General features: G+C 37.4%; 2 protein-coding genes and 1 long non-coding RNA gene across 6 annotated transcripts; 1 reads left to right on the forward strand and 2 right to left on the reverse strand.

Annotated features, from left to right (window-relative positions):
* The first annotated feature begins 111 nt into the window (after positions 1 to 111).
* Positions 112 to 3,406, forward strand: LOC149038826 (uncharacterized). Of its 3 annotated transcripts, XM_089184324.1 has the most exons (6): positions 128 to 250; positions 658 to 897; positions 1,106 to 1,152; positions 2,000 to 2,080; positions 2,545 to 2,715; positions 2,948 to 3,406. In XM_089184324.1, exons 2-6 carry the CDS (start codon positions 811 to 813, stop codon positions 3,051 to 3,053), a joined length of 492 nt encoding a protein of 163 aa, XP_089040450.1. In that variant the 5' UTR covers positions 128 to 250; positions 658 to 810; the 3' UTR covers positions 3,054 to 3,406. The 3 variants fall into 3 exon arrangements, with proteins under 3 accessions (XP_089040448.1, XP_089040449.1, XP_089040450.1); XM_089184322.1 differs by lacking the exon at positions 658 to 897 and having other exon boundaries at positions 112 to 250; XM_089184323.1 differs by lacking the exon at positions 658 to 897 and having other exon boundaries at positions 112 to 250; positions 2,951 to 3,406.
* Positions 3,407 to 7,214: 3,808 nt separating this feature from the next.
* Positions 7,215 to 11,780, reverse strand: LOC149038827 (uncharacterized). Its single transcript, XR_016180288.1, has 2 exons — positions 11,497 to 11,780; positions 7,215 to 9,152 (listed from the first exon to the last, which is right to left on the reverse strand). It is a non-coding gene; the product is annotated as an uncharacterized LOC149038827 (long non-coding RNA).
* Positions 11,781 to 12,138: 358 nt separating this feature from the next.
* LOC113677037 (gamma-glutamyl hydrolase-like) lies at positions 12,139 to 24,408 on the reverse strand. 2 transcript variants are annotated; one of them, XM_089184327.1, is made up of 10 exons: positions 24,111 to 24,408; positions 17,600 to 17,711; positions 16,996 to 17,046; positions 15,469 to 15,553; positions 15,112 to 15,280; positions 14,204 to 14,310; positions 13,692 to 13,785; positions 13,415 to 13,552; positions 12,762 to 12,906; positions 12,315 to 12,447 (listed from the first exon to the last, which is right to left on the reverse strand). In XM_089184327.1, the coding sequence occupies exons 1-9, from the start codon at positions 24,268 to 24,270 to the stop codon at positions 12,788 to 12,790; spliced, it is 1,035 nt and encodes a 344-aa protein (XP_089040453.1). In that variant the 5' UTR covers positions 24,271 to 24,408; the 3' UTR covers positions 12,315 to 12,447; positions 12,762 to 12,787. The 2 variants fall into 2 exon arrangements, with proteins under 2 accessions (XP_027049582.2, XP_089040453.1); XM_027193781.2 differs by having other exon boundaries at positions 12,139 to 12,906.
* Positions 24,409 to 24,833: the final 425 nt, after the last annotated feature.

Here is a 24,833-nt window from a genome sequence, read left to right on the forward strand (position 1 = left end):
CAATGTTCTTCCTTGTTGAATATTTTTTTCTGAAGGTGGTCAGCATCTATTGAAGATTCTCTGTTGCACTTGTTTTAGTGTGGCAGAGAGTTTTCTGTTTCAAGGTTTGTGGCCTGCTACGCCAGTGGAACCAACCTTGGCATTCACCACAAGTCTGATGGAATTTACCCTGGCACTTGTGATGGAATGCCAAGTTTCCATTTTTGATCTTGTGAAGGCCTCAGACTTCTACTCCCACCCTCTCATAAAGGTTCGTTATAGGTTTAGTTGTAAACGACTCCATCATGTGATAGCTATCAGGGTCGGCCAGGGTTTTTGGGTATATGGTATTAAGGGGCTTTTTTAATTCGGGTATATGGTATATTTCAGCTGAAAGATGGGTATACTACTAATTTCGGGTATATAGTAGACTATATAACGCTTTGATTAATTTTAGGTATATTGGGAGAAATCTTGGGTGTTTTGGGGTATTTTGGCAGATCTTTTTCGGGTATACTGGTATACCACTGTCCCCCGCTGGCCGACCCTGAATTATTGAGGGCAAAACCAAATAAACCATCACACAAATAATATAGAAATCATGAGATCATAATATATTATTGCTTTAGTATAAATCTTCATGACCTAGCCAAAACTTTATCATGATCTCCTTCATAGATACTGAAACTAAACAAATGAAAATACAGTTGAAGCTCTCATACATGTACACCCTCGGGACACGTTAAAAGTGTCTGTAACTGGAGCTGGCCACCTTACAAGAACTGTTCTCATAAGCGGCCACCACCAGAGGTGTAGCCTAGATGTCCGCTTATGAGAACTTTCCCAGCTAACAAATATTTGGAAGACAAAAAATACCACCAAATGAAATATTGCAAACTACACAATGTTATGATAATGGTGAGTGTACAGTACTGTATACTGCAGAATAGAATCCAGTTCCTTCTGCAAGTTCTAAACTTCTAGACTCAAACTGATTACTACTCACTATCTATCACAGAATAGATAGTGGGTAGGGCAGCCAATCAGAGAATAGCATTCGTGATAGATTTACAATAGAACAGATGTAGCAAATTGTTATATTTGTTATTTATTGTTTTAATTGCAGAAAAGGAAGATATATGACCAATTTATTGACAGCTTTGAGGAATTCAGGTGGCTTAACAATTAATGTTTGTGAATTTAGAACTTCCAGCAAACAGTTATCTTGCAACATCCCAGTTTTATGTGTATAAGACCTTTAGAAGTGTTTTAATGAGTAACTTAGATTGTAGTTAAATGTTTTGGATCAACTTTATCCTTAGTTTAAATTTTATTATCCTTTGTTTCTATGTATGGTAATTTATGGTGATATATGCAGATAACCAGTTTAAAACAAAGAGAACTGAATGAAGTGTTATAAATTTGACACAAAGCATCAACTGATACCTCGGTAGATGGTAATGAAGACCATAGAAATTTGGTCAAGTTAAAAGTTAGAAATACCTTGTGATCAACACAGTTTAGGTTGTAAAACCATGCAAAGTCTCTTGAGGTGAGCTCCTGTATTCAGTGCATTTGGTGACACCCGGTGTACTTCAATTTTTTTTTTTAGAATCCAATTCCTTCTGCAAGTTCTAAACTTCCAGACTCAAACTGATTTGCAGAGTTTTTATTTAAGTGGTTATGTTAAAAAATTATTATTTAATACAGAGATAATTCTTGTTACTTTGTTGTGTGAAAAGGAATAAAAACAACCAATATCCCTTTTGATTGAGTTTTACATATAATTAAAAGTATTTTCCAGAAAATATAAGACTACAAGTGAAAGAAGAAATTACTCAAATATCTGATTTAATTCTTAGGCCACGATAGTGCAACAAATAATTATCTATTGTCATTAATGCTGGTTCAAAAAATACCATATGGTTTGGTAATTTGAACTCGATAGATGCTTTTATTAGTTTAAAATGCTTATTAGTGTAAACACTGTGCACATTAAAGGTATGTCTCTTTACAACAGGTATCATGTAAAGGCTCTCCAGTGTTTTACTGAAAATGAGGTTTGCCACTCAGGTGTCCAGTTTGTCCTGCTTGTCCCAAGGTAAAACTTTGAAAACCTCTGCTGCCATTTTCAAAGAACTAAATTCAGATTAATTAAAGTAGTTTTCAATATAGAGATTAAATGTTATGTTGTGGTGCATTTTTAGTTCTCTGTTCATTTGGTTTGTAATATATATTCAGTCCAACAATTCCAGTAGTTTGCAAATGCACAAAATTTAAAGGCTAACACTCTTGCAAATATGCTATATTATCAGATGTTTAGGTGAAGTGCTTCCACACACATATATAGTTGCTGTTTGTTTCATATATATATAATTATTACCCACTATCAATTTTATTAGTGTTCACAAAAAAGGACAAATAACAATTTATAAATAACAAAGACCTGTTTAGATAATTTATGACCTTGTTATGCAGGTTGTATAATTACAACACCTTAAATCCTTTTGTCTACAAAATGTAATGTTATACTTAACAAATTTATTGTCCAATAATTGTCAACAGGAAAATGGTAGAATATTCTTGTCTCTGGATGCCTGTTTTGGGCTGCCTAGAAAAAAGTCTTTTGGTGGAAGTTATCGACCCCCACTCAGTGAAAACATGTTTTTTCACAATCAAGAAAATGTGGATAACTTCATGGCTGCCTATCCTTCAAGTAGAAATGAACCTAACAAGGTGTGTCTTTTTTAATCTCTGCATTAAATTGTCTCTTCTTTTTCTTATTTCTGTGAATTATTCATTACATTCTAAAATAATGTTTGTTGTGGCTATTGACTGATCTTATTATTAATGGATGAATAATTTGATCAATAAAATTAATCATTAAAAATTGATCATTTTTTTTTACAGCACCTTCATTGTGTTATTGCCATTACTGTTTTTTTTTTTCATCTTCCTGTAATTATAGTAGCTGTCAAAATGTCCAGGAAGTCAATGTACTCGATTTCTGGAATGCAGGCGAAGAGTTTGAAAGTGATGAAGATGATGACAATGATAGTGATGTTGAAGTGTGACTATTTATATTAAGTATTCGGACAAGGATTACTGACTATTTGTAATAAGTACCGTAGTTTTGACAAGTCTGTATATGATCTAAGGCTAGACAACATTCTCATTTCTGGAGCATTAAACAAATGTTCCTATGTACTGTTTTTGTCTTGGTTCACTGATAACATTTACAGAATTCGACTTGAAATCGTGGGAAATATGATGCTTGAGAAAGTAATACCTAACAACGCAGTGCAACTATAATTTAGTACCAACGTAAAATCATCGACAAATTGCGTACTCTATGATTGGTCACAAGTTGTAGCGCGCACAATTTCTTTAACATTATATAAAAGAAATAAAAACTTGTCCTCCTGTATTGTTGTGTTGTATAAGTACTTGGGAATTTTTAAGAACACTCCATGCATTTTTATCATGTTCCCAAGCTGACTTAATTCCTGCTTGCTTAGCTTAACAATGCACTCGTATGGGGATATAATGTCTTTCTTTGAAGTCCAATGTGCAGCAAAAATGACTGTAATCAATCATGTGACAAATGTTAACAACGTTTTTCGGATAACGAGTCAAAGAGTGAGAATTTTTTAGCTAATATTTGTGAATAAGACACTGCAAGCAGCGTTAGGCCCTGTTTATATGAAGGAGAGTTGTCCCTGGTAGGAGGGTTACCCTCCATACCAAACCATCTTTACAGAGCGTTTATATGAAAAGAGTTGTTCTTACTGACCGAGTCAAAGTCGATCTTGCATAATTACTTAGAGCTCGTTTAAATATTCAAATCCTCATTTCTCCTTCCTTTAAGTTCCTTTCGTTTACTCCGCTACTGTTACCTTTGCTGAGTTAAATTTTATGTTAACAATATAAATTTGCCCTTGAAAACCTATATTCTAGCAATTATGTTAAACTCGGCACGCGAGAAGTTGTCTCGGGAAGGCTTCCCGATGACATGCCTCGTTTTCAATCAAATCGATACTGAAGGTTGGTACCAAGAAAAAATATGTTCGTACCCGCTCGTCTTTGAAATGGCCAATTTCTCGAACTTCTCGATTTCTCAAACCAAGTTTCCTCAAGGGACTGAAAAACGGGGTGAATTTTGTAAATTTAACATAATAGGCGCTATATCCTATACCCGGCATATCAGCTCTTCACCCCGATTTTACTGTATTTCAAAGGGAAACTAAAAAATGGGGTGAATTTTGTAAATTTAACATATTAAGCGCTTTGTCCTATACCCGGCATATCAACTCTTCACCCCGATTTTACTGTATTTGAAAGGGAAACTAAGAAATGGGGTGAATTTTGTAAATTTAACATATTAAGCGCTTTATCCTGTACCCGGCATATCAACTCTTCACCCCGATTTTACCGTATTTCAAAGAGAAACTAAAAAATGGGGTGAATTTGTGAATTTAACATACTAAGCGCTATATCCTATACCCGGAATATCAACTCTTCACCCCGCTTTTACTGTATTTCAAAGGAGAAACTAAAAAATGGGGTGAATTTTGTGAATTTAACATACTAAGCGCTATGTCCTATACCCGGAATATCAACTCTTCACCCCGATTTTACTGTATTTCAAAGAGAAACTAAAAAATGGGATGAATTTTGTGAATTTAACATATTAAGCGCTTTGTCCTATACCCGGCATTTCAACTCTTCATCCCGATTTTACTGTATTTCAAAGAGAAACTAAAAAATGGGGTGAATTTTGTGAATTTAACATACTAAGCGCTATATCCTATACCCGGAATATCAACTCTTCACCCCGCTTTTACTGTATTTCAAAGGAGAAACTAAAAAATGGGGTGAATTTTGTGAATTTAACATACTAAGCGCTATGTCCTATACCTGGCTAACAAACTATTCACCTTGATTTTACTGTATTTCAAAAAGAAACGAAAAAATGGGGTGAATTTTGTGAATTAAACATACTAAGCGCTATGTCCTATACCCGGCATATCAGCTCTTCACCCCGATTTTACTGTATTTCAGAAAGAAACTAAAAAATGGGGTGAATTTTGTAAATTTAACATACTAAGCGCTATATCCTATACCCGGCATATCAACTCTTCACCCCGATTTTACTGTATTTCAAAAAGAAACCAAAAAATGGGGTGAATTTTGTAAATTTAACATACTAAGCGCTATGTCCTATACCCGGCATATCAACTCTTCACCCCGATTTTACTGTATTTCAGAAAGAAACTAAAAAATGGGGTGAATTTTGTAAATTTAACATACTAAGCGCTTTGTCCTATACCCGGCATACCAGCTCTTCACCCCGATTTTACTGTATTTCAAAGGGAAACTAAAAAATGGGATGAATTTTGTAAATTTAACATACTAAGCGCTATATCCTATACCCGGCATATCAGCTCTTCACCCCGATTTTACTGTATTTCAAAGGGAAACTAAAAAAAGGGGTGAATTTTGTAAATTTAACATACTAAGCGCTATGTACTATACCCGGCATACCAACTCTTCACCCCGATTTTACTGTATTTCAAAAAGAAACTAAAAAATGGGGTGAATTTTGTAAATTTAACATACTAAGCGCTATGTTCTATACCTGGCTAACCAACTATTCACCTCGATTTTACTGTATTTCAAAAAGAAACTAAAAAATGGGGTGGATTTTGTGAATTTAACATACTAAGCGCTATGTCCTATACCTGGCTAACCAACTATTCACCTCGATTTTACTGTATTTCAAAAAGATACTAAAAAATGGGGTGAATTTTGTGAATTTAACACACTAAGCGCTATATCGTATACCCGGCATATCAACTCTTCGCCCCGATTTTACTCTATTTCAAAAAGAGGCTGAAAAATGGGGTAGACACAAAAACAGACTGAAAAATGGGGTGAATTTAGTGAATTCAAGGGCTTTCCAGCACTGTCTGCAATTTTCAAGGACTTTTAAGGTCGTGAATTTTTTTTATGACACTCAAGGATTTTCAAGGACTTTCAAGGTGAGTGCGAACCCTGTCACTATTGTATAGAGACGCATGGGGGCGTGGTGGACAAATTGTCACGGTATGCGCTGGACCAAAAAATATACCTTATGCCGGGTTAGCATGCACTGGGCCCAAAAAATTGCTCTTGTAAGGGCACTGCGTTATGTTCTTGGGCAAGACACTTAACCTTTACTATGCCTCTCTTCAGTCGGGTGATGATACATGGGAACCGGTGTATTAACTGCTGGGGGAGGGGGAGGGGGAGGGGGTGACCCTGAAATGGACTAGCATCCAGGGGAGAGTCGAAAACACTGGTCGTACTGTTAAGTATCTTCTGAAGACGTAGCATTGGAACATACATTGTCTTATGTACATCATACGCTAAAACGCATCAATAAGTTCATTTTAATATATCTCGGCTATCCTATTTATTGATATGTACGGTGATTTATTAGAGTGTGTAGTAGCAAGTGACAGTGGAGGATCCTTCGTTCCTATCCTAATCATGATTTTGTATTTAAAATAGAATATAAGTCAGCAAGATGTAACAGATTAGTATCGACTAAGAGAACACAGAATCATGAGAAAAGGAAACGATAAACAGACTTATGAATTACAACTTTGGTTATCTCATTCCATGCAAACTGCATTTTTTCTTTACAATAGGGAATTTACGCAACCACAACAGCGTTGGCAACGAGAACATCGCTTAAGAGAAGGGGAGGAAGAACACTGCAGGGCAAAGACCTGCACATGTGTTTTGCAATCTGCTAAACTGTACAAAGAAACAACACGAATAACCTCAAATAAAGCTTTATGTCTTTGTCAGCACCATTCTATGAATGTAAATAGTTTCAAGAGTCTCAATGAAATTTCCAGAAGGAAAGGTTAGCCTCCCACATTGCATTTTCGTTGTCGTCCTCTGTGTGGTTGCGTAACTTTACAGTGAACCGTTACATACACCTTATTGGATGGTTTAACATATAATACGCGCGGGTATTTTGCGAGTTGCGTAGCAAAACGAGCTAAATGTCCGGACGTATTACACGTTATAATAAAGCTCGGATATAACACGTACTGTCATTGGTTGAAAGAGCGTGCTCTATGAGAGTATAGAGCATAGAACTGAGCTAAAGCTGTCACGCCATCTGCCAAATCGTACTATGTCCGACCTTTTCCGGGACTTCTTTCTAGCTTTTCTTTCGTTAATTGAAAGTGAAATTTCGGAACAAGCGAGCAAAGGTTTGCAAAAATGCCAGGCGCAGTAATTTACGTAACTGTAACGTAAGCAGAGACAAAAATCCTCAAAGATAACACAAGATAGACAGTCCGAGTTTTTTTAACGGTTTTCACGCTCAGTTAGATTGCGAGTTTACGTACGGTAATAAAAATCAAACACAGCTAACACTTGTATAATAATATAAAGTTTCGATTTCAAACAGAAAAAAACAGGAATGATAAAAAATATAACCTGGCATAACTGTTAAAATTCATACTAATCATGACGGTGTCAGAGCGACTTAAGGTCTATCGCGGCTAGCTAATTAATCATGGCGATCTTCGGTCATCGCAATGGAGCAAGCCTCAGGAACTAAATCGACTACCCTTCGAGTGAAAAAATAAGAGCTTGCCCTGATTACCTTTCCGATGCGTTGAGTGGAAGGCCAGATCAGTCACTGCAACCGAGTTTTACGGCGCTGTCATTCCGAGCGATCTTCATTTCTTAGTGAATTCGGCTGTTGTTCCTTCATAATTCACTCGCCTTGAACAGTTTGTTTTCTACTTGTCATGTGAAATAACTTGCGAATTTTTGTGAGCCACGATTGGGCCGAATTTCACTGAACATTTCACTTTCAGATCCTGTATTAGAAACTAAAAAACTTCAGGCAAAAGTGTCAAATTCGACATGCCGAGCTATTTCAGTTTGTAAACTATTGCAGAATATGAACTTTGATGGTTTTTGAACTTTGATGGTTTGACATTTTTGACAGCTTTAGTCTTGTACAGCCAATCAGATTATTTGAACCATTCTAACAGGGATTCTGATTGGCTTATTGTAGCGTGCTTTATGAGAGTATAGAGCATGCTGACGACACTGTTGTTCGTTTTGGAAATAAGATTTGTTTTGAAAATTGAAAGTAATTCTTGGGGAATTTAACGGATTATTTATTATAAAACAAATAGAGAAGCCTTGACTGTGCTCTGTTCTGTTGAAAAGCACTTAGGAAGCGGCTAGAGCACTCAAGAAGTGGGGAGAAACACTCGACTATGTCTCGTGTTTCCCCCTACACTTCTTTCGTGCTCTAGTCGCTTCCTGCGTGCTTTACAACAGAACAGAGCACAGTCAAGGCTTCTCTATTTGTTAATTTTAAACCATCCAATAAGGGATTTATTATTTCATTATTGCGCCATTTTCTAGCATTTTGGCACCTAGTTTTTGAAATACAACCTCCATCGCCTGAGAATCTTATCGATCTTATGAAGCGTGCGCGAATGACGAAAACAACACAAACAAAAAGAATTAAATGTCCTCGCAAGTTTCCTTCTGTTGAGTTAAAAAAATGCGTTCCCGTCGAAAGGTCGTCGCTTAAAAGTCAAGCGTAAAGGACGTAAACAAGTCAATTTTGCTCCCTTTTGTCCAACCATTTTGTTGCTCTACGCTTTCCGTCCGTATTTGCTCTGTTCTAAAACAGTCAAACCGGGGCATTACAGGCTCATGATTTGCGCGTTCTCATGTCCAAATATGGTAAAATGGCGCAATAGTGGAATCATAATGTTTTCACTTTCTACTTCGTAGCTGTCTCTCCCTGGACATTATTGTCCCGGTAGAGACAAACTTGTCGGGATGAAGGGCATCCTTTAAACCCTGCGTCTCCGAAAGGTTTTGTTTCGGCCGGGCAGTTTGCAGAGCTTCTCGTCGCGGTTGGATGTAAGCAGTCGGCCAGGCGACAAAACTCCCTTCTTCTACTTCCCCAGAATGGGTGGGATATTCTTGCCATGGCTCCACTTTTCCCTTTGACAAGATATCCTGTATCATCACCGCGGCCCATCCGGTTTTCAGTGCCCGGTCGTGTACCATGGCTTGAGCAGTTACAACACCCCGACAAACGAGTTTGTTGGAGTTGTCAAACAGCTCAACTTCATTACCTAAACAAGACAAAGAAGTATAAATTGAATTGACTGAATTGCTCAAATAAAATGCTAAGTATAGTGACTAAAAGACAGCAGTTTCCTATTGGTGTCACTATGATTGTCCAGTCAGATTAAAAGCCGGAAAAATCAAGTTCAAAAATATAAATATATAATTAAAAACAAACACACAGGAACACTGTGAAAATCTGTAATGCCCGTGGGCGTTTACCGGAGGATTACGGACCGCTAATTAACCAATCAGAGCACGTGTACTATCGTAGCCATATAATAATGTGTTGTATTGTATTGAGGTGATTGTAACCCACAAATTATTGGATTGTAATGAGATGATTGTAACCCACAAATTATTGGATTGTATTGAGGTGATTGTAACCCACAAATTATTGGATTGTATTGAGATGATAATGTAATACAAAAATTAATTTAGATTGTATTGCAATTATCGTAACCCAGGTCCATGGTCCACTGTTGTGGACCCAGTCCATGTACCACCTTGTCAGGGACTGTGAAGGTTCATGGACCATATCCCTGATGGGCATGATCCCATTGGACTACTCTGGCCTGATAGGCTACTTTGAGCCTGATTTTCTTTTAACACACTGCGATTCCTGCAGTTTATACGTATAAGATGCTTACATTCAGACTGGATTCCTTATCAGTATTGGCAAGTGTTTCTTAAAGCTAATGTTTTCTACAATGAATCCAAGTGAACAGCACTTTGTCTTTTGCATCCCAAAAGCTATATTATAACTATACTCTTTCCATCTTATTGTACTTGCCATGGAATCATTATTGTTTGAAAAGTAATAAGTGAAAAACTTTAGGAAATACTAAGACTTCAATTGCCAGCAAAATCCTTAAAATACATAAGGTATAGAAGGAAGCATATATAATGGTTGGATTGCAATGAGATGACTGTAACCCACAAACCATTGAATTGTACTGAGATGATCCACAAATTATTGGATTGTAATAAAATGATTGTAATCCACAAATTATTGAATTGTAATGAGATGATTGTAATCCAAAAATTATTTACGTAATAACCATGTGCACCATGCGCAATGGCTTTACTGTAAAATTCCAGACTGAGGGATGAAATGTTTGCTTTATGGACTGAGCCTCTGGGTACGGTCCATAAAGCAAAAATTCAGCCCAAAGTCTGTTAAGTTATTTATTATATGCCTTCACATAGGCAAAGCAAGCGGAATAGAGAGAACATCTACATTGCCTATCATTTACGTCACAATTTCATCAGGGTAATAAACTTATGAAGAAAATCTTCTTCAGAACTCATATTTAAAGAAGAGATACATGTTTTGTTCAATGTTCAATTTTGTCTTTTTTCAACGAAGTTTCTTTCAGGGAAAGTCACTAAGTTCACTAGGTTTTGTGGGGGGAAAAATCTGTAATGCCCATAAGCAATTACCGGGGGATTCTGGACCCCTAATTAACCAATCAGAGTGCACGTACTATCGCAGCCATATAATAATGGATTGTAATGGGATGATTGTAACCCACAAATTATTGCATTGTAAGGAAATAATTGTAATCCACACATTTTTGGATTGTTATGAGATAATAGCATTCACAAATGATTGAATTTAAATTAGATAATTGTAATCCACAAATTATTGGATGGTGATGAGATGATTGTAACCCATAAATTATTGGATTGTAATGCAAATATTGTAATCCACAAATAGTTGGATTGTAATGAGATGAATGTAATCCACATTTTGGTTTTGTCCTCGGGTACCGGTACACAAGAGCCGATACAAAAGACCAAAAAATACATAACAGCTAACCAATGACTCCTAAACAAAGAAAATACAATGGTTATTCCTTCACGCACCGGTACAGCACCGGTGCACGAGGACAACTAGACAGTTCATCAGTTATCTGGAATGCGATGGATCGTTGTGGGACTATATATTAATACACATAAACATGCTAAATGTGACTTTATTTGTAGATTGGAATTTTTATTTTCAGTTCTTTAAATGACAATAATCTTAAATATAAAATAACTGTCATGATATTCATTGTAACTGATGGCGAGATGACTGTTAAGCCGCACATGCATGAATCACTATTGTGAATACTGGTACTTGTAGCCCGCAAATAAATGGCTCCATTAATTTAAATGAGATGCACGATTACTGGTTTATAAAATATTGTGATGGTTTGCTTACCTATCGACCCGTGAATTTTTGAGAGGTAAATAAAGGCTTAGAAATATTTATAACTTATCGATCATATCCGATCATCAAATCATCAGACAAGTGCCTCGAACATTAAACAAAGTAGAATACCTTTTATTATTAGTGATACTCACCTTGAAAATGATCGATAAACCAAATTTACGACCAGAAAGGTGTCGGCTAATTGCACAGATAAAGCGTGTGAGCTTGCAAATAAAGGAAAAATATATCTCTTCTGAATCGATCGATCCGAATCAGCGCGCCAGTGATACGTAGATTACACACGACATTTTAGCTACTCATTCACCCCTCCCCCAGGTCTAGATTTGTCAATAGGTCTATCCCGATTACAATGCATTAATTTACTGGTTACAACGTCATTACAAGTCCAGTAGTTACTGGGTTACAACGTGAGGAACGGGTGGAGGACATTTACACCAAAGGATGTCAGGATATCAGGATGTTAAGGCTATTCGTTACGCGGCAAGGATTGCTTGGCGGTACCAAGGTTCCAAAGCAGATTCATGAAAGACTCTATTACAAATAGAGGTTCTGTTTTGTAGCGCATGGTCAATTTTAAAGAACTGGGAGTTTCGCATCTGAGTAACAAGGACTTAAGTTATCGAATACCCTTTTAGATTCGATGCTGTCTCCACCTCAGCTTCGCGGCATACAAATAGTGATTTTGCATGTAATTATTACACAGATACAACTTTTTATATGTTCTTGATAATATTAATTTTTAACGTAGAAATGTATAAACGTATAACGTATGAACATAATTCTGGTTTTTAATGCTTCCTCCGAAAACCTTACAAAGTAGGTTCAGCTCCAAAAACGATACATCCTTCTTTCTTCAAAAAATAAATGATCATAAATCGGTGGAGTTAACATGCCAACAGTAGCAGTAACAACAACAGCAACAACGAAAAACAACAGGAAGCGTTTGTAACTTGTATTGTCTTCGAAAGCAAAAGTACAACGATTTCAAAGAATTTAAGGTATTCAAAAATTGTTTAAAATCTATTTAATGAACACAGTTATTAAATACTCTTTCATGGAAATGGGCTTCTGGCTTTGTTTGGCTAGAAAAAAAAGACATGTTTTATTTGAACTACCAGAGTAAAAGGCCTATCTATATTTATAGATTTACTGTTCGAGACAGATGCCATGCAAGCTGCTTTATATATAAATAGTTCGGTTCAGTGTATGAGCTTCCCTTGCAAGCTAATATTGAAATTTAGAATGGAAGGTGACATTAGCCTATCCAAGAAGGTAGTTCAAAAGCTCATAGCAAGTGGCCAAACTTCTCAACTTCTGCTTTCCACACATCTTGTACCCGTAAATTCGAAAATACACAGCATAAAAAATGCCTCCGGCATAAAAAGGATCAGCATACTTCAGTTATTTCAAGGAGGCTCTTTATCACCAAAAGTACATCTGTAACACTGATACGACATCTCCAGTGTATGTTGGTGTATAGTTGTAAATCAATGCCTTTTTCTCCTCTTCTGTGCTCGGGAATCGATGGTCACTTAAACGAGCTGTAACCAAATTGATGATTTAGAAAGAAAGAAAGGTATAGTTTATCAACGCTAGGTAGAAATCAGAATATTAGGGAATGGAGTAACAAAGTGGATCATAAGCACGCCTCAGTTTTTAAGTTTAGTTAAAGAAATAACAATGAACTATGAAAACGTCTAAGGAAAGAAGCTAGCCACAAGCACCCTCATTTTGAGATTCCACTAAATTAAAGTATGGTGAAATCAATGACAATTTAATTTCATAATTCGTTTAATATGTAATACATTTACTTTAAGCATCGAATTCTAATGAGGAATTCTTGGATTGCTTTATTGTGTATGACAGAGTAAGAATTTGAAAAAAGGGGCAAGTTACCAACCCACTCTACCTTAACTTCAGTTATCGATACCAAATTTGCCTCAGTTCAAGCTGCTGAAGGTTTCCTAACTTGCTGGTTTGTCACATTAACAAAAGTATGAGTATAACGACCAATCAACGTATATCGCCATTACAAAGATAACAATTTACCTTGATTTACAAAAAAGTCTGCGAAATATTGTGCTATCAGAACAGCCTCCTCTGTATGTCTGATGTCTTTTAGTGTTGTCCACTCAAACAGAGGCTTCGCCGGATGCCACTGAAAACTGTAAATAGGATATTTAAGAGCTGAAAAAGAAGGCGATGGTTGTTGGTGAAAAGTGATGAATGTTACATAACTGCCCATCTGATCTGCTGTTGTTCTAGATTATCAGCCGGCCTTTCTTTCATTGAAGGCGAAGAAAAAATGATGATTTCGAGAGATTACCTTCCATAGTAGAGATAAACGGCTTTCCTTTCCTGTCATTACTCGTGGAAACTATTTTAAAAAACTCACTCAACTTTTCATCTTTATGGAATACCTGGGCAAATGTCAAAAAACAACAAGCACGTGTGAAAAGAAACCTGTAAATCTAAAACCGCATATCTTCATTCTGATCATCAGTGCATGATGGTAGAGAAATCAAGGAGATAATGTGAGTCGCAAAGGATGAAAAGATAGGTTTTAAAGGTCATTTTAAGGGGAGGTTTGATACCTTTTTTCTTTCTGTACATGAAGTACTCTTGTTATGCAAACATACGACGAGAATTTTAACTTCCCATCGTTTCTTTTTCTGCCAGACGGGAAAACGGTTTCAGTAACTCAATATACTAATTGGTGATGAAAAGAATATTGCAATCATTTAACTCTTACATCTAATTTTGCAGAAGCCCTCACAGAAGTCTCTTTTGTGTGTTTCGACAGAAGAAAGAACGAGGCGAATACAGCAATCTGCTTACCTCGGGCGTCAAACCTCTATTGTGATTGTTGTAATTGATATCATTTTGTGTCATGTACTTTATGATATTATCAGGGGCAGACCCTAACAGTTTCGTTGACTTAAAATCTGCAAGAAATAGTATCAGCACTCATAAAGAGAAGATTCAAATTTTTTTTTGTTCGTATTTGATCGACCATCGAAGTTAGTCGTGCAAACTAGGCCATGAAAACGAGGGGCTGACGATCGAAACGTGAGATTTAGAAACTTTCACAGTGGCCAATTTACGTTATCTACTCGGTCGATAAAGCCGAATACCTTGCTTATAACCCCACCGATGCAGGACCACACTTTCTTTGGGAAACTTACCCCCTTTATTAAACGGTTTGAATATGTTTTGAAGAACTAGTAAGCTTACTGATCCTGACAATTTAGAATATAACAACATGACCAAACGATGTATTGGAAACGCTTTAAAATTAGTTTGATTCACATATCGTAGCTATTCGATGTTGTTCGACAAAATGAAAGGGTGGAAAGTATGAAAATGTGGACTGTGAGTCTAATTAGATTAGGAGGAAACAGTGTTAATTTCTTTTTAAAGAAAACATTCTATCAATTTCCGATAAACAAACGCTATCGATCTTGCTCGTATTAAATGCTCATCTTGTTTGAGTTAGGGTGATCGTTATGGACAGTGGACAATTCAACTCGTCATGTACAATTTACATGACGCGGCTTTAAGAGTTCGTGACTTACAAAGTGAAGATAACATACTAAATTAAGACCACTCCTAATGAAAGTTATCTTATGAGCAGGCCATTAGAGCACTTGTCACTAAATAGGCCACTAAATAGCCTTTCAAAACAATATTTCCTGACCAGTTTGATGCGTGCCATTTCATGTCTTTTCTATTGGGATTTGAGTTACCTGGAGATAAAATAAGCTTTAAACTGATGTTTCTTGCATCTGTGAGGCTGAGGAACGACTGGTCGTATTGACCAAACTTTAAGTCCCTTCCACTAACTATAAGAGCAATCAATTCAAATCCTAGGCACTCGGCCCATATTGGAAATACGTCTCCTGTTTCATCGTAGGCCTGGCAAAAAATGATAGAGAAGTATTTTTGACAACTGACCGCCAAGGCACTTGCCGCACCCTTGATTAATCCGAATAAGTCTTTAAGCTTTTTGTTAAATTCTTACATAGAAACTTGCCGATCACACGATTGTATTATTCTTAACTGATTGAAAAATATGACGGCAAAGGAACATATCAGCAACAAACCTTAACAGCAAGGTCTAGGAACTTCCTTCCGACTGTTGTGTATCTAGATATATTTAACTTCACATGGCCTCCCGGAAAGATCAACCTTACAAATCGAAAGCAAAACATGGGTTTAAGAGAGTCACTGTCCTCTGAAACCTCCTACCCCCCCTCCCACCCCAAAAGAAAAATATATCTTAACACTTAACTGAGACAAAAAGGAATTATTGCAATCATAATCATAAATATTATATAGCTGGCAGCGCCCATCGGCGATATGAAGCAAATCTTGTGTTCTGATTGGCCACCCGTGTGGGTAAGATGTGCGCATCTTTCCCGTTCGGGACCGCCCGCATTGATCCTGCGCAAGAAAAACAAAGTACCCTGGAACGGACTCACAAAATTCGTTAATTTAGGAAAATATCGGCAAAAAGCGGCAGAAGACAGTAAAACCATTCTCGTGAATTTAATGTGCTACAAATACAGTTGGCTTTCTTTCCCAGTTCTCGAAATAATCAAGTCATTCTTGTTTCCTATTACAGCGAAATCGTTTTGCTATATCATAAATCTTTTATTGACGAGTTTGCCCGGTCAAGGTGCCTGGATATTAGCCTCGTTCTTTTCTGTGTTTTTATGCGTCTCGGTCCATAAAAGCGCAACACACACACACAAAAAAACTCGGCCAATGTCCAGCCATCTCGACCGAACAAAATTGATCTATAACGCTTATGTACTGTTAAAGGAAAGCTTTCAAATTTCTTGAGTTGGGAACAAGACGACTTCTTAAGATTTCATATCACCCTCATCAAGAAAGGCTAAGAGGTCATAATAAACAGGTTGGAGCTTTGTTTTGTATGCTGAACGAAGAAATTGTGATAGACATCATTCCTCTTTCATTATGCCCCCTGTTACAATGGCAACGAGTCACGTCAGTTGTCACCCCTGAGCCGAGTACCGTGGCCCACAAGCGTGGTCACATCACACCTACGTTAGCCTGTGACCAAATATTCGACGCCAATGTCATTTTCATGGCGGCGTATTGAAAATCCTCCAGACTTGAGAAACTTTTTAAACTCTCTTTGTGTTGTTTACGACATAAGATTAAGATTTGAATCACAACCTACCATGACGGTGAGAAATTCTCAAAAATAAGTAGAATAGTGACACCACGATAGATCATCAAAGATTTTAGTCGATCCAACAAGGGCCGACGTGACTGCACTTGAAGGCGAAGTGACTCGGCTGGGGTAGACGCTATCTTAATCCCTCCCACATAGAGTAAGTCTGTTGTTTCGGCAAGAACACAAAATTAGAGGTAAGTTTGTCTCAATTTTTTGAGAGTGTCTTGATTTCGAAGACAAGCGATATGTTTAACAATAGTAATTTCGGTCAAAGAAACTGGCAGGTTAACTTACTTTTTATCAGAGAAATATTCAGAGTTCGAACCTCCATTTTCGGAGAAAAAAAGCCCTTTTAATCTTTAACTGATGCCTGTTCGATAAAAGGTAATGTTGCCAAGTTCCATCTACCACGTCATTGCTTACTTACCCATTTAAAGAATGAAACATATTTTCTATTTCCGGTGTGCTGGAATTGACACTGTGCATTTAATCAAGAAAGAAATTAAGACATACATTACGATCCGGACATTAAACCAAGGAAATATTATACTTCCACAAGACTTCCACAAGAACCTTCCCATATCGTGCATCGATGGATTTTTTGTTGTGCCTCAGTGTCAAATGACAGGTACAATCGCACTGGCAAATTTCATTTGCATCGTGAATAAGACAGACAAAATGTACTAATAAGGAAAAAGGCTATCTTTAGTTGTCGTTAATTTCTGTATCTTAAAAAGAAAATAAACAGATAACACCACGAGGCATTCCATTATTCTGACAGTTTTTCCTTAAGGTTTTAACAATAAGCGGCCGACTGGCAAGTGAAAAAATGCATTGTCTTTTACGACCGAAAGAAAGTTTTTTCTTTAGTCAAGTTAACATCTGTATATATTTATTATTTTAATATTATTTCTCGTGAATTTCAGAGGGGTTATTAAGGTAGTTTCCGAAGGGGAATAGTGTTTTCTGCAGCTTGAAGTGACACAGGAGCAGAGAAATCGTCAAATTACTTTATGAGGTGAAAAGGATACAAAACTGGAACAGCTCGAGCCCCTGCAGATTCCAAAGTCTTCACGTAAAGAGCACTAAGGTATTGGTAACCGAATTGCGTAAGGTTGGCATTGGTTTCTTGAGTCAAAATACCTGATTGAAAAAATTAGTCGATGGAGCTTGAAGCTAGTATTAAGAGCGTGTCCACGAGAGCACCGGGCAGTCGTGCTACATGCCATCTCACCGATTTCAATGAAACTTTTCCAGTTTTAAGGGTCTACCCCAAAATTCGAAAAGACAAAGTGGTTTCTGCTTTACTTTTTTCCGGGGGGAGATAGTCCACCCCCCGGTTTTTCTTGGCTTTTACTAAGGAAATCGCCTCAAAATAGGTAAAATGTATGAAGCTCTCACTAAGATGGTATCTAACCAATCACTCTTGCACACATATTATTACATCCTTAGTAAATGTCCGATACAAGTATCAGTCAATTTGATTGACGGCTTGTCAATCAGCAGAGGTAAATAAACGACTGTGCTTTTAGACTTTTCGATTCATCCAAATGTTTGACAACTTTGAGGTCAATTATCTCCCCTTGCCAGAGAGCTACAACACCAATCTTAATTCCCCTCTATAATCCATCATTTCATCTCTGAAAACCATAAAAAAAATCTATGAGCACTACCCGTATTTTTGTCTTGGATGCCTTTTAAAATCTGCGACTGTGACAAGTTTCTCTCAACTACACCTGTCACGCAATTCTGGCTGTAGCCGGTCACTTGACCGAATAAACCTACACTTTTTAGCTCTTCATACAAGGTGATTGATCAAGAAAGCTAAAAAATGTGAAAAAAATTTCGAGATTTTTCGTAGGAATGGAAAATTTCACGTTTAGAGAGATGCATGTGATGAGGGAAAATCGTATCGTTTCTTTCTTCTGTCGTTTATTACTTTGGAGATTTGCTAAAATCAGCAAATATGGCTTTTTTACGGCACAAAGCATTCATTAGTCTATAATTTGATTGTTGCCGGCGTTTAATTGCGTGACTTGTAAAAGATAGTAAGAATGAGCTAGCAGTATTTTGACCAGTGGGCTTCCTGAAAATTTCCCACGATGAAAAAATCCCAGGACATAGTCAGTTGTTTTCGTGAGCAATGACAATAAATATGAAAGAAAAGTGAGATGCAAAGGTCCTTATTTTTTTAGCTTGATAGTATCTGTACCCTCTCCTGCAGCCTTCGTCTAAATTTTGCAAGGTCTCTCCTTATCTTCTACCTTGTTCGGTCAATTTCGATTTCTGAAGCTAGATCATCGGCATCGGCCTCTTCGTCCTCATTCATACTTACAGAGGGGGACTTCGTCAATAACCAATTTTTGTTACGGCAGGTAACCGGCTGAAGTATCGAGCGATTTGCTGCTCTATCAACCAGTCAGTCTTAGACAGCATTTCTGGCCGGTGTCGTCTCCTAAACTCGATATTTGGCCGCATTAGAGGCGGTTGCCTTACTAGTTTCCTCCCATGTCCAGCACACGTCTAGGAGATAATTCTTTGCTATTTGAGAAAAGGCGACTGCTTTTTGTGTTTTCCAAAGAGCCCATCCAAAGTTCACCTGGCTAGTTAGGGATTGTTCGTCAAAATTTTACCTGAGGTCCGACCTTGAACGTAGCCACCCCCTACAGAATGGCGAGTCTTCGTCCATTTCCTCTTGATCTTATTATAGGTGGATTTTTTTGTCAGCTTCACCTTGTGTTTGCCTTTGTTAAGGTTCTTCTTGATGGCAGTGAATGACTGAAACGTCTTAATACATCCTTCCTCTTAGCAAGAATATCTCGCTTTCTTGTTCCGTCTGTGACGGATTGGGTATAGTTCTCGCGATGACCCGCGTTCAGAGATCTATGCATGTTGCTGATAACCACCCACTTCTACGATTAGTTTGCTGAAGGTTTCTAATGTGATGAGCCTCCAAACTGTGCCAGTTGGTCTGCGCTATAAACTTGTCGCAGTTCTTAAGTTAGAGGGAGGATCGTCCGCCTCTATTTATGCGAGCGCCTCTACAGTATCTGCGTAGCAATCATATGATACAAAGTTCATCTCAGTCACATATCACCAGTTAGGAAAACTGATGTTCAGATAAGCGCTCTTATTGCCCTTCTTACTTACTCCTTGCCGACTCTAAGATAGCAATTACAGTACGCGTTCTATTAGGTTTACAGTCACCTTGCCACCAGGAAGACTCGCCGCCACCTTTGATTTCTTCTGCCGTCTTCAGGTTTACCTCTCTCTCAACTTTACGTTTCCGATTTTTTATGAGGAGGATACTGGCATTTACGAACCCGAAGGTCTGAATCTGACACCAAGTTGTGCACGATATTTGAGGTATATAGTGAAATCGAGGCCTTCGTAATCTCCAAATAAGCCAATATGAGCTAGAATAAGCTTCTTCTCGGACGAAACGCATGTTTGGGATACATTGAGGTCTCTCGAATGTTTTTTTTTCATGCTGTGCACTCACGAATTTATGGGTATGAGCTGTTTCCGTCTCTGGTCAGTGCGAGAAAAGTAAGTTGGTTTTTACAGTTAGGTGCAAATGAACCATCTTGACTCTATCAATTCAAGTTTTAGGTTGAATTGAGGGCTTTTTAGACACTCGATTACTTATATGGCATCACTATGAAGACGTAGTACAACTGATACACACACACTACATAGGATTAACAATGTCTGTTGCGCTGTTGCGAGAGGGAGGAAAATATTACTGGAAGTGTAAACCCTTTAAGAGTTTCAGAGACGTTTCAGAGATGTCTATCTTCGGCTGTCACAAAACATTGACCTCCTCTTAAATTAACTAGGAAAAAGGAACTTAGAAACTCCTTGTTGAAAAAAATTGGAATTCGTTTGACCGATACGCCAGTTGTTTCCATCTTGCTTTTTCCTCGGGCTGTTATAAAACAGTTCATAAATTGACTAATAAATAAAATAGTTTGAAATACCGTGGAGAATTTGTCTTTTTTTCTGCGTGCAAACCAAGGGTAGACAAAGTTTTTAAAACATTTGACAAGAATTTCATGGGACTCACCTCGATAATTTTCGTCGATTAGAGTCAAGACGTGCCAAGCTAGGCGACATCGCCCTCCAGTAAAATAATTTTCCAAAGAATAAATGTGGTGAGCGTGAGAAAACGCACATTTTTTTCATTATTGTGATCAAAGCGCAATGACTTACCTTAATTGGTACTTACAGTATCAAAACATTGATTATGACAAGGTGAGCTTAATTTTTCTGTCGAGGTCGACATGACTTCAAGTTAAAGCGTTTTTGACGGAACAAACAAGTGAGCATCACCGCACGAACTGAGAAGGTAAAAACTTGTATTTATCTCCCACGCGTTTCGTCTGACAATAGTAGACTTCATCAAGGAGTTTTACAAAAGGGTAAATAAGCTTACTCATATACAAATAGTAAATAAGTTGTCTCTTTACTATTGAAGCCAGTGGAAAGAATTCGCCAGGTGCGCCTGCGGTATTGTACATGCGTGACATTTTTCGGACGTTACATGTACGAGTATGTGATCCGTTTGAGGGTCACAGATTTTTTGTATAAATATTTGACCCCTCCACACATTACATCCTCGTCCACGTCATGTCTCTAGTTTACAGAGGTCTTAGAACGCCTCATTACATGGATTTGCCTTCTGCGGTTAGAAGGGCGTAATTGCTTTTGATTTCTCAATTGATGCTGTCGCAAACACAGTTTTTGGGAGTCACGAAACAAAAACTTATCGGGACCTAGTTTCATGTTCTAATGGAAATAAATAGCAGATAAAGACACGTTATCTTGAGAAATAAAGTTATAAAGAACAGGGGTTCTTTAAAACAAATAGTGATAGCAAAGGTTTGAGTTCTGGTCAATATTGACTTTTCATAGGCGTCCTCCAAATCTGAGGGAACGCGCTGAGGGAATTAAAATAACACACATGTGTGATAATGCAAGAAAGAGGATAAAAATACAAATAAAGAAAAAGGGGAAAATACCGTGGTGCAGCTTGTAGATATCTTTCTTGCCAGACCTACACACCTAGGCCCGACACCACGCAAAGAAACTCGAAAGGCAGCTCAGTATACCAACTGGCTCGCACGTACGCAGGAAAGGGCCATGAAAATCAGCAAAAATAATAGCAAATGCTGACGATATTTGCAGTCAGAAAACAGGCAAATAAAATAACAGAAGGATTAAGAACTTTGTAGAAGTGTTTTCTCGTAAAAAAAAGATAAACAATTTTTATTTCTAGTGAAAGGTCACGCAGTCATGCTACAAATACCATTTCTGCGTGGAATTTTTTGATGGTGGAAAGTGGAAAAAAAACTTTGCAGTCTTATTTTCTGGAAACATGGCGGAGTTAATGACTTTTATGGGGCTATTGATATTTCCTTTCAATTGAGTGGGGCAGAGTTTCTCGTCATCCGCGGTCTGGAAAAGCTGAAGCTATGAAACACGGGAACTTGAAAGTCAACAAGCACGCGACATGCGACTTTAAAATCTACACTCCTGTTACAGTTTCCTTATTGTGAACTGTGCTATAATGATAATAAACAATCAAATTACAGACTAATGAATGTTTTGTTCTGTACAAGAGCCCTATTTGCCAACTTAAGCAAATCTTCAAAGTAATAAACGACAGAAGAAAGAAACGGTATGATTTTCCCATCGATTTTTCGCCAGCATGCATCTCTCTAAATGTGAAATTTTCCATTCCTACGAAAGACCTCGGAATTTTTTCACATTTTTTAGCTTTCTTGATCAATCACCTTGTATGAAGAGCTAAAAAATGTAGGTCTATTCGGTTAAGTGACCGGTTAGAGCCAGAATTTCGTGACAGGTGTAGTTAAGAGAAACTTATCACAATCGCAGATTTTAAAAGGAAACCAAGACAAACATACGGTAGCGCCCAAACATGTTTTTGATGGTTTTTAGAGATGAAATGATGGGTTATAAAGGGGAATTAAGGTTAGTGTTGTAGCTCTCTGGCAAGGGGAGATATTTAACCTCAAAGTTGTCAAATATTTGGAGGAATCGAAAAGTCTAAAAACACAGTTGTTTATTTACCTCTGTTGATTGACAAGCCGTCAATCAAATTGACTGATACTTGCGTTGGACATTAACTAAGGATTAAATAATATGTGTGAAAACTCTCAGATTAATTGGTTAAATACCATCGCAGTGAGAGCTTCATACATTTTACTTTTTTTGAGGCGATTTCCTTGGTGAAAACCAAGAAAAACCGGCGGGGGTGGTCTATCTCCCCCTCGGAAAAAACCAAAACAGAAAGCACTTTGTCTTCTTTAGATTTAGGGTAGCTACTTTAAACTGGCAAAGTTTCATTGAAATCGGTGAGATGGCATGTAGCACGACTGCCCGGTGCTCTCGTGGACACGCTCTTAACAGCAGGTTCGCGATTGTGGTTCTTGGAATTGTTTGATCAGTTGCCGTCCATCTCTGAGGATCGAACACGATCACCAATTTTTATTAACGTAAGTTATCCTGATGTGTGATCAAGGCAGCTGTTATCGATTTCTTCTATTTTATTGTTATTACATAACTTTCGTGACATCATAACTAATACATATAGCTTTGATGAACCACACGATGCTTTTGAAGATCACTTTTTTTTATATATATATATCTTTTTAATGAAAAAAGAAACATGTTTCGGATGAAACATCATCCATCGTCAGTTGTATAATGAGAATAAAATGAAATTTTGCAATAAATAGTAGAACAAAGTGAGATGTTAACAAGAAGAACAAAAAATATGAAACTATTTAAGCTAAGAAGGGAGACTAATTAGTATGAAAGGGATAAATTAAGATGTTTGGACTGGGAATTTAAAGACGGCTGCTCCCAAAGGATGTGCATGGCTTCCATAATTTTCAATTGGAAGCGTGTGGGGGCAGCTGTGGAAGCAGATTGTGGAAGCAGCTGTGGAAGCAGACTGTGGAAGCAGATTCTGGAAGTAGCTTGTGGGAGCAGCTTGTGGAAGCAGCTGTGGAAGCAGATTCTGGAAGTAGCTTGTGGAAGCAGCTTGTGGAAGCATTTTTCCATAGTTATATCCACATCCATCTTAAACATCTTAATTTATCCCTTTCATACTAATTAGTCTCCCTTCTTAGCTTATATAGTTTCACTTTTTTTTTTGTTATTCTTGTTAATATCTCACTTTGTTATAATATTCATTGTATAATTTCATTCTATTTCTCATTATACAACTGACGAAACATGTTTTGTTTTCATTAAAAAATATAATAAAAATAAACTTTGAAAGCATCGTGTGGTTCATCAAAGCGGTATCTTACTTCGTGCCGCTATGAAGCCTTAATACATATAGAAAGTAATTAGGAAGTAATATAGGAAGTAATTAGATGGCTCTGTAAATAAATTGTCAGTGTTGCAAATAAAGAAACTTAAACCTAATACACAAGATCTACAACGGATCTAAACGAAACAAAACCATATTAGTAAACGGCTAGAGAACCATCATAAATATATTTTACCAACCTATAATTGGACGATTCGTTTTGACCGCGCTCTTAGGTACCAAGTATTGCTGATCTTGAAAGTTTTCAAGAGCAAAACCAAACGTAAAAGTAGAAGCTATCAAAATTGCTAACATCATGGTCAGCTGTGGAGAAGTCCGGTAAGAAAGGATGGCACGCATGCTAAAAGCCCTGTGTAGATTTTGTTGGTCGATTGAATTCAGTACCTAAATGAGCACCAATGGTGACAGTTGAACAGTAGGAATCTGTTCTGAAGTGTCGTATCACTCGTTATGTTCTATTGTTCTCGTACACTTTCTTTGTTCCTTTCCCAACACGCACTATAAATAAAATAAATGCTGTTCGTGACTGGTTGCTTAATGATTGTAATTACCTACAAATAACAATGTTTCATGACGGTAAAGATATTTCCAAACAAAATAAAAGGTTTAATTCCTCTTGGTGGCATTGGAACTCAGTGATCCTGTAGTATGCAATTTATTCCAAGCTTGAAGGCACATGGCTAAGATTGGTAGGGCTGCATTTACCGGGTACCAGACAAACCACCTAAGGTTAACCGCAGGTCATTGTTCACACTAATAGCTGTTCATAAAATTTAGACTTCGCACTCGGATATATAGTTTACAGCTGTAAATCTGCCAACGCGTTGTGAACATATAGACGATCTCAATTCTTGAATCGCAAAAGCAGAGGGACTTGGTAACTCAGATAGAGGATGCCATCA

This window comes from Pocillopora damicornis, chromosome 10, assembly GCF_964200805.1.
Source record: "Pocillopora damicornis chromosome 10, jaPocDami1.2, whole genome shotgun sequence".
Taxonomy (NCBI): Eukaryota; Metazoa; Cnidaria; class Anthozoa; order Scleractinia; family Pocilloporidae; genus Pocillopora; species Pocillopora damicornis.

Coding starts and splice junctions, on each gene's coding strand:
- LOC113677037 (XM_027193781.2), bottom strand. CDS start 24,270: ATGCGTGCCATCCTTTCTTACCGGACTTCTCCACAGCTGACCATGATG. Junction 17,712..24,110: donor AACGAATCGTCCAATTATAG/GTTGGTAAAATA, acceptor TTTTTCAATCAG/GTATTTTGACTCAAGAAACC. Junction 13,553..13,691: donor GTTTATCTCTACTATGGAAG/GTAATCTCTCGA, acceptor CTTCTTTTTCAG/CTCTTAAATATCCTATTTAC.
- LOC149038826 (XM_089184322.1), top strand. CDS start 158: ATGGAATTTACCCTGGCACTTGTGATGGAATGCCAAGTTTCCATTTTT. Junction 1,153..1,999: donor GACAGCTTTGAGGAATTCAG/GTGGCTTAACAA, acceptor TCTTTACAACAG/GTATCATGTAAAGGCTCTCC. Junction 2,716..2,947: donor GTAGAAATGAACCTAACAAG/GTGTGTCTTTTT, acceptor CTGTAATTATAG/TAGCTGTCAAAATGTCCAGG.